The sequence below is a fragment of the Python bivittatus genome, unplaced genomic scaffold, assembly GCF_059951505.1.
Source record: "Python bivittatus isolate LINGU-HERP-01145 unplaced genomic scaffold, Pbiv_v1 ctg000190_np1212, whole genome shotgun sequence".
NCBI classification, from domain to species: Eukaryota; Metazoa; Chordata; class Lepidosauria; order Squamata; family Pythonidae; genus Python; species Python bivittatus.
In genome coordinates this window covers 5158902-5173017 of record NW_028277042.1, presented here as the reverse complement: position 1 = coordinate 5173017, position 14116 = coordinate 5158902, and the positions used below count along the sequence as shown (strand labels likewise).

General features: G+C 40.8%; 1 protein-coding gene across 1 annotated transcript in view; it reads left to right on the top strand.

Annotated features, from left to right (window-relative positions):
• CMIP (c-Maf inducing protein) overlaps positions 1–14116 on the top strand; it is a 155730-nt gene that overhangs the window by 117105 nt on the left and 24509 nt on the right. The window contains exons 5-9 of the mRNA XM_007433803.4: positions 80–121; positions 4983–5045; positions 6149–6229; positions 12763–12866; positions 13259–13363. Coding sequence (XP_007433865.2) covers positions 80–121; positions 4983–5045; positions 6149–6229; positions 12763–12866; positions 13259–13363 — 395 coding nt within the window. The remainder of the gene's footprint in view (positions 1–79; positions 122–4982; positions 5046–6148; positions 6230–12762; positions 12867–13258; positions 13364–14116) is intronic.

The window sequence follows — 14116 nt, the reverse complement described above, 5'->3', positions numbered from 1 at the left end:
GATGATGATGATGGGCTATTGATTTCTTAATGTCATCTCAGTTTTGTAAATGTAATCTTAATATAATCTCAATTTTCAGGCGACCAACTTAACTACTCAAGAGCATGAAAATATTATTGTGGTAAGTACAAAAAAATAAAAAAGTGTTTGGTTGATCGGTCTCCTTCCCTGAGTTTTACTTCCCTGTGTATTCTTTCTCATTTCTCCCTGATTTGTCTTTGCCATTTTTTACTACAAATTTAATGTGGTTTAATTCCAAGAATATGCACTCAAGAAATGGCTACGGGCAACTTCTTGAGAGTTTGGGAACATTCTTTCCATTTTTTCCCAAAAGATTTGGAGAGCAAGGACAGGCCCCAAGGAGCTGCAAGAATTAAATTCTACAGGACATTCATTGCGTAGCTTGTAGTATTAGAATTTAGTCAGAGGCTAAAAAACCGAATAGAATGTAAGGGTTGAAAGGAACATTCAAGATTATTTTGTTCAATAATTTGTTCTTGCCTGGTGCAGGAACCCTTATCGTCTGACCAAGTTGGCATGCCCCGGGTCCCATCAATTAAACAAGGTATCTGGTGGATCTAGGAAGCAGATCCTCTCTGTTATGGCATCAGTCCTCTGGAACACTTTTTTCCCAAGATTCATAGAGGCCCGCCCTGGCCTTTTTGAAATGACCCCTTAAACCTGGCTATATCCCCAGGCCAAATAAGCTCTAAAATCTGTGAATTTGCAAAAATCATGCCACCTTCAGCCTTCCCAAGGGGCAGAATAGGATCTCAATTGTGGGTTATATTGGGCCTCTATACTATTCCAAAGTACTTGCAAAGAGTACTTTGCAGAGAGATAGCCTCTAGTGTTTTTATTTTTGCCTGTCTGTGCGCCCCCCCTCCCCCCCAGTTTAAGAAGATATCCATGGTCAGGATGATAAAGGTGATAAAGAGCTGGTGGGTTGAAGTGGTTAAAATATTGAATTGGCATTGGGGCGACTCAAGGTCAAGTCCACCCTCAGCCACGGAAAAGTGAGCTCATTGCATTATTTCAATGTCCAGTTGGGGCAGCTGGATTATGAATGATGCTCTTAACCACACGTTTGATTGTCTCATGACCAAGGAGTTCCAACAGGTCAGGGCAAATCATAAATACACTTGAGATGTTTGCTTGGGTTGGTACTTGTATTTGTTCCATCAGACCTCTACAAGGCCATATTTCATCCATCAGCTGCTGCTGCCATTTACCCATAGCATTATTACTAATTTATGAGCTTAGATCTTAATTGAAATAAGGTTGCTTAGAGTGCAACTCACAACACTTTCTTCTTTTAAAATCTATATGGTTTCTAATGAGTTTTTTGCAGCTGCAGAGCAAAAATCAGAACCTGGGTGAACAGTGTTTTTTCGGGGGGGGTTATTGATTTCTTTGTTGGCCTCCAAAGGCAGCAGGGATGGCCAGTGTCATGTCATCATCAGAGGGGTGATGCTAAGTTTTTTTTTCTCCCCCCTTTTTTTAGTTTCTTTGTAGGTTTAAGGAGGGGAAGTTCTTTAATGCAAAATTAAAATTGATGTCAGTTTTCTCCATTGAAAACCATGAGCAGCTGTGACACTGAGAGTTGCTTCTTTTGGTACCAAGATCTTGGTGGGCTCTTACAGGATCAGAAATTGGATAAGGGGTCTGCATCTGGGCTAGAGTAAGCTTCCTCAACAAGGTGCCCCATAGATGCATTGCCAGTGCAACTTCTAAAAGTCTAGAAAAGTTTGGACAGTATCAGTTTATGGAAGAATGGGTTAGAATGTCAGGCTTGAAGCAATTGGATCATAGTTCAACTTCCTGCTGGTCCTTCAGGTACACAGCCCAAACCCAAATGTATACCTTCTGAATCCAACGTCTCCTGCCCAAAATAATTAGGATGGCTCTGGTTGGCTAAATGGGTATGAAGGAGAAGTCTGTATTCTTCTTGCCCATTGAGTTACCTATTTCTTTTAAAAATACTAACAGTTAGCAATTTATCCCAGAGATGAATATGGTCTCCCTAACTTTCCAATTGAATGTTGGATGCTCACGATTTCCAAGACAGTTGTTAAGTAACCTTACCTTAGTTCCTGTTTTCATCTGGTTCTATGATTGTCTCAACAAACCTTCCACGTAAATAATCTGACCACAGAGTGCAGCTGTTGCCAGATGTGAATATAGCTTCACTGTCACTCAGCAGCCCCTGAAGCACTTTGGTCAATTTCCAAAATCACAGTGACATTTTTTTTCAATCCCAAATAGGCTATTTATGATCCTAATCAATGATAATACAATTTGAGTGTGCTGCTAGGATTGGGAGAGAGGGAACTTGTTTAAAATGCAGGAGCAAATAGGCTTCACTGTCCAGTTTCAAAGTTCAAGAGCAGAAGCCCAACAAGGGTCCTTCAGGCTTGTATGAAGACTGATCTAGAAGAGCGGACAGACCCAGCTGCCAGTTGAGATTCCCTTGGGCCACAGAAGTGAATTCAGAGCAGGGCATACAATATGGCCGATCTGGTACAGCTATGTTCCCACAGACTTTGCTGTGGCATAATGCTGGGGTCACATGGCAGGCATTGTCATACAGTCTTACATAACGCAAATACCTTTCTCCAATTTTACAACTGTTATTCCCCCCCCCAAATTTCCCCCCTCCCAAGAAAAGATTTTAAAATGTGGCTGCAAGTTGTACAATTCAGATTTAAGGAGATCTCATGTGGATGAGCAAAGCATTTTTCTTTCAATTCTCCAGAGGCATCAAGAATGGAGAAGTTTATCTCTGCTTGAGTAGCGTTAGTTATATGAGCCAGTCTTCCAACAGGATAAGTCAGTTTTAAACTTCCATGTTCACTGTTTGGCTTTAACTTAGGCATGTAGCTTTTGTGTGTGTTGTGATTTCTTCTCCACTTCAAGTCCAAGTGGAGAAGATAAAAGAAGTGATGCTCCAAACAATGGAGTTGTCAGAAAGGTTTAATAGAAGCTAGTCTAAGAAGCTTAGTCTTTAAAGACTATAAGTCCAGTCTTAAAAGACACCTGTTTTTGCAGCCTGATGCCTGGAATTCTGTAGCTCCAGGACGGAACGGGCCCTGGTCTTTTGTTGAAGAAACTTTCGTACTGGCAACGCTTCATAATTTACAATAGTGGCAGCAGTGACATAATCTTATTACACACACTGTGGCCGCTGTTACTCCTAGTGCAGTTATGGCATGTAACCATGTTTGGGTTGCCTAGCAATGGGCAGAGAAAGGATGAACTTAAGAATTGAAAGGCAAGAGCTTGTTGGAAAGGAAGAGGTTTCCGACTGGTCTGGAAAATTCCCATGTTCCCAGTTTTGTTTTTATTAGATCAGGAAACTCTTGGCCGGCTTGACAAACGGGGCGGTGAAGCCAAGTGTGAGAGAGAGGTACAAATCATCCAAGGTGGAGGAAGAGGTGATCTTATGTTGATCTGATCAATAGGTTGCCCAGTGTTTTGGAGAGGGGACTCCAGGTCCTTATCAAGAGCACTGCAAATTGGAAGGGGTGGAGCTTCCCCTGTGCCTACTGATAATTGTTTGTGAAAGCGAAAAACAGAGGAAGAAACCACATCTCTTCCCTACAGACCACACTTTTCCCTGAGTGCTCATTGAGCAGTAACAATTAACGTGCCATACTGACCCCTGTGTTACCTTCTGTGAAAATCGGAGCAGCCCAAATGTTTAGAAACCTGTTAAATGAACTGTGGTTCAGGATGCTGAAGAAGTCTTTTATATGATCATGTGTAGTAACTTTCTGCCTACTTAATGCCCTTTGTTTATCTTGGGCACTAACTGAAAATTATGGGAATTAGTATCCAACTCAACTGCAAGGCATCAGTTTGGTGAAGGCTGGTATATAGGCTGGTCTGTTGTCTGGTTGTGTTAATAGTTTCTTTGTTTATATGTGTATTATATAGGATTTCATGCTTATGAAAAAACAGGGACAGGGCTAGGGCTGAGCAAACCAGGATTATCACCCTCCATTTTTTAGCACCTTTTCTTCTTGCATCAATAGCAGTCCTCTGCCCTGTATATTAAGAAGACCCATCGAGGCTTCAGGACCAATTTGAATAATGTCAGCTGGGCTCATCGGATGCACCAGTGGTGTCAGATTCTATAAAACTCAGACTTCAGCCTCTTTTAATTGATATATGTTCCTGCCTAATATTGTCATCAGTCTGTTGTAGTTCATATCATGTATAGATCTTCATCTCCATTTGCTGGAGCTGTTTTCCAGCTGACCTTGGACACCAGAGCTGCTCTGTGAACTTGACTAGGACCAGGATCTGATCATGCATTGTGATCTGGTCATCAGTTGTGAACATTGAAAGAATGTTCCCTTCCTCTTGCAGCTGTGAATTTTACAAGCAAATAATTAATATTAGACTGGTGATGTTGTAAATATAGCTTAAATCAGGTCTGGACAATTTATTCAAGGAGAGGGTTTCACTTTGTTTTATTTATTTGATGACAGCAGAGGTCAGGTTTGGTGATGCAGTGATGTCATGGGATTGGATCCCAAAGCATCCATGCTTCGTGTGTGTGCGTGTGTGTTTGTGAGGACTAAGAGTTTTAAAATTGCTTCAGTGCATTTATTTTGCACTTTTTCAAGAGAAAAAGGCACAAAACTAATGCTGTAAAATGGCAGTATATTCTAGGGGGACTCTTGTAAGATCGTAATTTCTTTCTTTAATTTATAATAGCCTGCCAACAAATTAATGGTCAAATAAAATTAGAAACTATGCAATTAATCAAGATTTGCACCTGTTTATGTTTTTTTGTAAGTGAGGACTTATTTTAGGTAATTTATCTCTGCAATCAGCAAATCAGAATGTGTATATTTATATGAGATAGAAAAATTGGGATTCACTGTAATGTGGAAGAATAATATAGAACTTATTTCTGATATAACTATCAGAGTATAAATGGATATAAATGTATTATTAATCTTTCATTATTTTAGGCACTTGCTCCTTTGCTGGAAAACAACCACCCACCACCTGACTTGTGTGAATTTTTTTGCAAGGTATTTCTGATTTCTTTGCTTTCTTTTCTTAATTTTTGCAAACTATGTCCAAAAATTTCTTGGTGGTAGCTCCTTAAGCAAGTTAAGGTTGTGTTTGTAGAGAGTAAGGAAGATGACCTTCATGGAAATACACAGGAACTGTAAAATGGACTAAAACATTTTTAAGTTCACTAAAACAAGGTAACATTCAGAAGCTGCTCAGACAGATGCCTCCCTCACTGGAGTATAAGAGGGGGAGGAGGTACAGCACAATCAGAGTTGCAATATTCTGTTATTGTAGCCCATCTTAGTAAAGGTGGTTTTAGCCTTCCTGCAGAGTTGATTTCCTGGTCTGGTCTACCTGGTGAGGCTGTCAATAACTACAGTTCTCCAAGATTGGCATGGATTATAAGCATCAGGGATGGATGGATGGATGGATGGATGGATGGATGGATGGATGGATGGATGGATGGATGGATGGGCGGGCAGCTGGGCAGGCAAGTGAGCGAGCGAGCAAGCAAGCAAACTTTCTATTGTTTTGTTATATTCAGGAAATGCCTACATTATAGACAGCTTTCAAATGGTTTTCTCTCTGGGATCAAGATTCACATTCAGAGATGCTCCAATCTTATTAACAATGTTGGGGAATGGCTGTCTTGATATGCTCCCAATTATAACCAGGACCTTTCCGTGCTATTGAAAGAAATAAGCCAATAACCCATATTCAGGCGAAATGTTGACAACTATTAGAATTCCTATGTATGGAGGAACTGGGATCAGAAAATTATAGTCCAGTGGACCACTGTTCACTAACAGAGCCCACATGCTTTTCATGCAGATCGTTTCAAGGCCAGTCCCCAATAGCTTCAGCAGAAAGATGAACAGCCAATGTGAGAGGATACTCATTGAGTGTATTCACAGAGAATACACTGTGGTCATTGATGAAAAATACTTTTGGAACCCTTCAGAAAGACCTGTCCAGTATTGGGGCATACAGTTCTTATACCTGAAAATCCAAAATATCTTTTTAACTTGTTAAGATGAATGGAGACTTTGGGGTCGTTAGCAACAGTGGGCTGTGCTTCTTTTCACCTCTTTTTAAACGTAGTAATCTCTTGGTGCAGCATTGCCGAGAACGCCCTCGGTCTATGGTGGTCATAGAAGTGTTCACTCCAGTGGTACAGAGAATCCTAAAACATAACATGGTGAGTCAATATCTTTGCTGTCTTAATTCGAAGTTTTCTCTACAAAATCTTCACAATACTGCTATTTTATGTCGTCTACTACGTCCATGCAATATATCTGTGAAATAGAGAGGTCGCAGGTAGCAGTAAAGCACGTAGCTTCATTCCTCAGTGGAAGCCCATCTCCACATCTAGAAATGTGGATGTGCAGAGATATAAAGGGAAATTTTGGAAACGTTTGTGGTTTTTTTCCCCCCTGAAAGCCACTTCTTTGTCTTTTCTGAAAAATGAAAAACATAGAAAGTGATCGTGAAATACATGCTTTTTAAAAAAATGAAACATAGAATGGCTAAGTAAATGTTCATATACTGCTCTCCAGCCTTTCTACCTGAAATGATTTCTAGAAACTATTTAATAGGAAGACTTGTATGTAGAACTTACCTCATTTTGGTACTGGGTCACAAAGAACAAGCTATGCATTACAGGTCTACAGGCAAGAACAGAGATGTTATTTCCTCCTTCAGGAGACACTGTGATTTATTTTCACAAGTGCAGGGAGCTCATAGCCCTTCCTTGCTCATGTAGTTGCTTCAGTTGAATCAAGTAGCATGATTTGACATCTGCAAAAGCTGTTAAAAAAATTACGCACTGCATCTATTTCAGTAATTCCCTGAATTCCCATCTTCTCTAATGTTCTTTCTCTCTTATCATCTCTAAGAATATATCTATAAAAGAAAGGCTTTATTCAATCTTCTCCCTCTCCTCATGTGCAGGAAACAAGAACATGCTGGGAAGCCAAGTTCCCTCTTGCACTTCCCTTCCACTAATTTGCATTACTCCATAAGAGAGGCAGCTGAACAGGTGGGAGTACCTTTGCCAGTCTTGTCTGGACTGAGAAGTTAGGTAGGGTCAGGCTTGGTTAGTACTTTGATGGAGACCAGAAGGTGCTCCCCAAGTGGTAAGCTAGAGTCTACTGAAAGAAGATTCCAGAAAAAAGACAATAGCAAACGACTTCCAAAACAAGTTCACAGGCTTCACATGAGTCAAGTTTTAGTCAAAGGACTTTTTACTTTGTGAGAGGTAGGGAGGGAGGCAGGATCCATCACTTGTCTTCCCAAACAGCCAAGCTTATGAAGCAGGAGCTTCCATGAGGGATTATTGAAGTGTGATTGCATGGTTTCTGAATCACACCAGCAATTTCCAAGGATGTTCCTGCCTCAGAGATTTCCTCCCACTCATGGAGGAATTCACATAAAATGGGGGAAGATGTAGGAGAAGGTGAGGCTTTCCTTTACACAATACAGGATTGGAAGAGGGTGGAAAAAGAAAGAGGGCTGGAATGTTGTGTGCCAATTATGTGAAATTAGGGCTACCACATCAACTTCAATATACAACCAGCCTGTCACGAAACCTCCAAATCTGGTATCAGGAACCCAGATCCAGTTTGGGTAATCATGCCAGATTGAGTGGAAACAGTTCCAGAAAAATATGTGCTTGGTGACCAACATTTCTTTACAGCTCAGTCAAAACAGATGAGAATAGGTAGTACAGGTAGTCAACACCGACTACAATTGGGACTGGCAACTCTACTGCTAAGTGGTGCAGTCATAAAGTGAAACATCACATGACTGCTCCTGACTTATGACATCAGTTCCAGCTGCACTCATTAAGCAAATCGCTGCAGATCATTAAGTGCGACGTCACGTGACCGCAACTTGTGACTTCCTGCTGACTTCCTCATTGACTTTGCATGTCAGAAGCTGGCTGTGAAGGTCACAAATGGCAATCACGTGACCGTGGGACACTGTGACAGCCGCAACTTCGAGTACTGGTCATAAGTCTTCTTTTTCAGCGTTATCGTAACTTTGAACAGTTGCTGAATGAGTGGCCAGTAAGCAAGCTGTAGTGCCACAGAAATATAGGACTGAACTATTAAGGCTAGCTCATGAAAATCCATGGGCAGGACAGATGGGTCGTGATTGAATTCTAAGTTGCCTGTTGGACCTGCGATAAAATCAGCGGTAGAACAGTACTGAAAATCATGTCCTGAATGTCAGTACACTAGGCCAGTGTTTCTCTACCTTAACAACTTTAAGATGTGTGGACTTCAGTTCCCAGAATTTCATTGTGAACCTTCCAAGGAAGCACATAGTATAGTGTAGGCTACCAAATAGTTACTAAATGCAGAAAACTCTAACTCCTGGTCAAGTTCAGGGTTGGATAGTTATAAAGCAGTGTTTCTCAACGTTAAGCATCTTTAAGATGCTTGGACTTCAACTCCCAACTTTAAAATGTGTGGACTTCAACTCCCAGAATTCCCCAGCCTTCCCAGCATTCTCCAGCCCCGAACTCCCAGAATTCCCCAACACTGCACTAGACCAAAGTACCAGTGGAGAAAATCCCGGTAGTTCTCATTCCTCTTTCAAGAATAGCCATAGATACTGTGCGCCCTTTGCCCAAAACAACCAGTGTCCATCAGCAGATTAAATTGATTAAAAATACTTTATTCCTTCCCCATCACCTGAGAGTATATATTAACACATATTTAGAAAAGCTACAAAAGACAGCCATTCTCTTAGAAGAGGCTGTTTGTTTAGACAGGGAAGAAACTTCCTCCAATGCACTGTTGTTCCTGTTATTATAAATAACTTTTTCTCCTGAAAGTGTCCAGTGTAGTTTTCAGTAAAACAGTTGAACGAGGCAATGAATCATAAAGTCACCAATTCCAAAAGGCATTAAAGTTACAAAAATGTAGAGTTAAAAATAGTTTTTAAACAGCCTTCTGAAATAGAGTCTAGTCCTGGGTAGATGTTAGCCCACCAGTCGAGAGGAGGAACAGACGTGTCTTCCATTGACGCTGACAGTGATAAAGAGATTCTGTAGAACTGGATGAACAGGCATCATGTCAAAGCAGTGGGACACGTATTTGCAGGGTGAATCCAGTAATCAATGAACCTGCATGCCAGTACCATTTTATTTGGAAATAAGGAACATTGAATTCAGTAGGATGTACATTATAGTCAGTGTTAATACGGAGAGTTCAAGCATTTTTATGTGTGCAGTAGATGATTTCATAAATGTCTTCTTTGGATCTTGGTTACTTTGCTTAAAATAAAATTAAAGGAACAAAACTTCTGTCAACAGGCCTAAAAGAATTTTTAATAAAACAAAACCTTCTAATTGCACTGCAGGCTATTTGTGTGTGGACTTATCTAAAGAGCCTGGGCTGTGCATCGCTTTCTGTACTTCACGCTTGCAGATGGACAATCATCAAACATAACTCTAGCAGTAGCTGTTTGAGAAATTTAAAGCACTAGATATAAAAATTAAATTGCAGTGGTTAGGATATTTTAGTATAAGGGTGAGTTGATCTCAAGCTTGTGAGAACACTTTTGTTCTTTACTAGAACTACAACTCTTTTATAGAACAATTTACTTCCAGTTATTCTAGGCTTTTAGAAGGAGAACAGAGAAATCACTGGCCATATTGTTGGTTACACATTGGTTACATCTTGTTTTAAGTTCTAATATAGGATGTGTGGGGCTTAGTGCAGTGTGTGAATTCAGATATGATTAGCATAGCATTACGTCCAAACTAGGTCATACGACTTGCTCAACAAAACATGGTTTTTAAAAATTGGCTTAGTTTGATATGCAAATAGAATTCTCTTAGTGCTGAATGTTGGCAGTCCTTAGTGATGTACAGATCACCAAGTTGTTTCCTGGATATAGTCATCAAATAGACTGTGCTGTTGGGATGAGAGTCTAAAACGTAGGTTGGGTGCGAGATTTTTTTTAAATTAGATCACAGTTGCCTTTGGTCCCCAAATATTTTTGGATTGAACTCCCATCATCCTCAGTCTTTGGATCCCAGCTCTCAGGCCCTAGTTGCTTTTGGATGGTCAGGAATGATGGAATATGTAATCTGGCATTATCTAGAAATTTAAGAAAGGATGTGTTCAGTAACTGGAATAAACAACACAAGAAGTCAAAATCCCTCATCTGTTACAGGATCTCCCTCATGAATTGGGCAACATGATTTAAACAAAAATCATAAACACAAAATATTACTTTAATGCAAATATCTAAAAGTCTAGTCTACACTAAACCATTGTTATTCTCACCATGGTACATTGAATAAGGTACAGTTGGGCTCAAACAATATGCTAAGCCATAAATTAAGGTTTATAGAACAGAAGGTCTGGATTTGCATTATATGCTAAATCAAAAGCACATTATGGTTTATAGCAAAATAAAATTCTGGTTAAAGCCAGAAAGTGTGATGAAGGAAAGTTGTCTCTTTTTTCCCCAAACCCTGAAAATTGCTACCGAGTGTTAACAAAACTAGACTTAATAGCCTGATGATTTTATATTCTTGCCTAAATTCCTATGTCTACCTCCATTTTCCTATAAAATACAAATCTTAATCCATTTAATTTATTCACTGAAATTAATGTAATTACTTGAGTAGTATCTTTCATTAGGCAGTAACCTTCCTCTGAATCACTGTTGCCCAAACCCTAGGATGAAATGATCACCTTTATGCTTTGCAGCAAATCTGTTGGTTAAAAAGTAGCCCACACCCTTTTTTAAAAAATGCACCCAAGCTGATTTTGCAGATTTTTGAAGATGTTGCAACATGAAAGGGCTTGCACCACAGGGCTGGCATTTTGCCTGCAACTTTTCACTTGGCTGACGATGTGTCTGTCTATTGTAAGAATAGCACTTTTCACTTATGCATTTGTTTTAAAAATCTGCAAAGCCCTTCAAGAAAGAAAAGCGACCAGTTGGGTCTTAGAGGAAGCCAACTGTTTGATTGTCTCAAATAATATCAGTTCCAGTGGGGAAAAGACAATCGGCAATCAGTTGGGAGCGGTAGTAGAAGATCCTTTAACTGCAAGGGTGCTTCGACTATCCAGAGTAGGTAATGAGAAGCTGAGATTTATGGTCTGCCTTAGCAACTTCGTTTTCTCGGCAGCCGTTCTTCAGCCGTCTCATTTCCCCAGCTCCAAAGGGGCTCAATCTTCTTGGCTGTGATGAGATTGGAGAACTGCCATTTGTAATATCATACAAACATTTGTTATGCTAATGGCATTATAAACGGAGGCATAAATCAGTCAACAATCTCAATTCCTTTTGTGAGTTTGTACAGTCCTGTTTGCTGGCAAAGCAGGGGGCTGATATACACAGGCGGGGGCAAAGGGCTGAGGAGTTTCACCAAGAAATGAGCAAACGTATTTCCCCAGGGGCCACAGCAGGCAACCAATCGTTTGTGTCCATGCTGCCTACTCCCCTCCCAAACCCATCACACTTGCAACATGTGTCTAATCTGTTCCTGAACTTTTTCACACCAGTTTTTTAGAGTATCCATGCCTGCACTGCTGGACAGGACAAATGTTGTGTGGCACCCACCCCAAAATAAAAGAACATGGAATACCTTTGTTTGGGTACCTAGCAATTTAGTTATGCCCTCTTCCACTCTTACAGACAGAAAAAAGGAGCATTTTGCCATTTTTTCCCCTCTTTTGGCAGACAAACATGCTCAGTTATCTTGGACTGATTTCCCTTCCCTCCATGTAGGTATTTTTCCCCTAAAAATGTTGTGTTCCTCTGCAAACTTGGTTTAAGTCCCTTGCTGTTGTCAGCTCTTGGCTCCCTGCGGCTCTCATTTGGGCTACGTAAGGATCCAAGTTGAAGAATGAACTCCCTGTTGGTCTCTAACAAGCATTCAGAAAGCCTCCAGTTTTTCGAGGTGGTCCATAGCTTCCATCCACAATGGAAGTTATGGTCCAAAACTTCTGGAGGGGCGTTTGATGGCAGGTTTTTGTTGACCAATTTAGACTATGTCCCACAATCAACTCTACAGGTCTTATTTCCAAGTAAAACAGAAGACCTAAGTGTTCCAAAGAAGACGAGGATACATATTGCCTGAAGCTGTCCATTGAGCTGGCATCTGAAGCTGCGGAGCTCACCAGTGTTATAATGATAACAGCAGCAAATTAAATAACTAGCAAGTTCGCTGCTTTTTCGTGACATCTAAAATCAGCTGCCTGAGTCAGCTGCCTCCCTCTGCCTCAGAATCGGGCTGGCCCTATTTGGGATGTTTATTCTTTGTGCAATCCTTTTTGTAGCACTTCTCATTTGAGCAGAGAAACATTTCAATGGCCCAGTCTGCAAACAACAACTTCAAAGTGGTGAAAGTTTGCAAACAATTAATGAAGGGGGTGCAAGTATGAAAAGAAGGGCGTGTGTTGGAAAGTGACCTTTCTCCGTTGGTGGCATTAGAATGTTAGTCATTAAATAGGTGGATTATTTTAATTCAGTCTTCTAATTGGTGGGCAGTGCCTCCCACCAGATCCAGTTAGCCACGTTGGCTGGGGAAGATGGGTGCTGCAGCTCAGTGCATCTGTAGGGCACCAGGTTGGGAAAGGCTCTTTCAGTTAATAGAAAGAGTATAAATACTGATTAAAGCTTCCCATTCTTCAATGCATCCTTACTGAAAATCCACACCTCGGTGCTTCCGTCTTAAATATCTCCCTTTTCTGTTTTGGAAAGGATTTTGGGAAATGCCCTCGGTTGAGGCTCTTTACTCAGGAGTACATTCTGGCCTTGAATGAACTGAATGCAGGCATGGAAGTGGTGAAGAAATTTATTCACAGGTAAATATTTGTGTGGCCAAAATCTCTCTGCCCTTTGTAGGACATTCATCGTTGCTTCCTTCTCTTTGTCACCCCACCTGCTTCCCTTGCCAGCCGCTGTGATAGCCAGCTTTTAGCCATGAGTTTTACTTAACTGCAAAAACAAAGAAGGCTGATCTCTCTCAATATTGGCCTATAATTTAGCAAGCCTTCCATGAGAATCTATCCCTTTGCTGTGTGTTATTTCCATTCATGGGGTTTCCCAGCTAGGGCCAAGCGGCTGGGAATTCTGCAGTCCCATGCCTCTGGAAGGAGCTAAGTTTGGGGAATTGGATTTAGACTTTGTGCTTTCTCCTTTCTTATCAATACTCTTTGTGGACACACAGTCTCACATCCCTGTCCTGTCGTTCCAGTATGCACGGCCCTACCGGCCAGTGTCCGCATCCCCGGGTCCTTCCAAATCTTGTTGCCGTCTGTTTAGCAGCCATTTATTCTTGCTACGAAGAATTCATCAACAGGTCAGTAACTGCATGCCCCAATGAACCCATCAGAGGAGAAAAATGCACTTGCATCAAAATGCCTCAAGCTTTTCCCAATAAACTCTGCAGGGGCGGGTGGAAGAAGAAGAGGTGGGGTGAAGGCATTTCTAGATATCAGGGGTAGACAATGTGTGGGACGGGGCAAATTTGGCATTTTGAGGGCATGACACAGCCACACTCCCAAAATGGCTGCCACAGGAGACCTTCAGTTCACAACATGGCTGTTGGGATGGGCATGGCCAGTCACCAAACATCCATTTTGTAGAAGGCAAACCAGTTCACCAGGATGCTGGTTGTCATCCCTCTGTGGAGCTCAGAGGCATTCCAGCAAACAGCCATGTGCTTTGCTTAAAAAACAAACAAACAAACATGGAGAGCGCATTGCTCACTGCTTGTGGTCTTTATGAAGAGAATTGTGTCCTATGAGCAGAAATAAATGTATATTTTGCATGGAATCCAGAGGTAGGATCTGTACTGATTTTTGAAACATCTTTATATTGTAAATATGAGGAGACAGAGCAATACCTGTCTGTATGGTCTAGATTTAATAATAACGAATAACTAGTTTCTTAGTTTGTAATTTTTAATTAGAATTTTTAATTAGAGTTTTCCAGATAGTAAAAATATACAAAACAAACGAGAACAAAGATAGAAAATTAAAAAACAGAGATACAAGAAAGAAATTGAAAAAGAAAAAAAAATACAATTGTGCCTTCCACCCTTCTCTCGGTC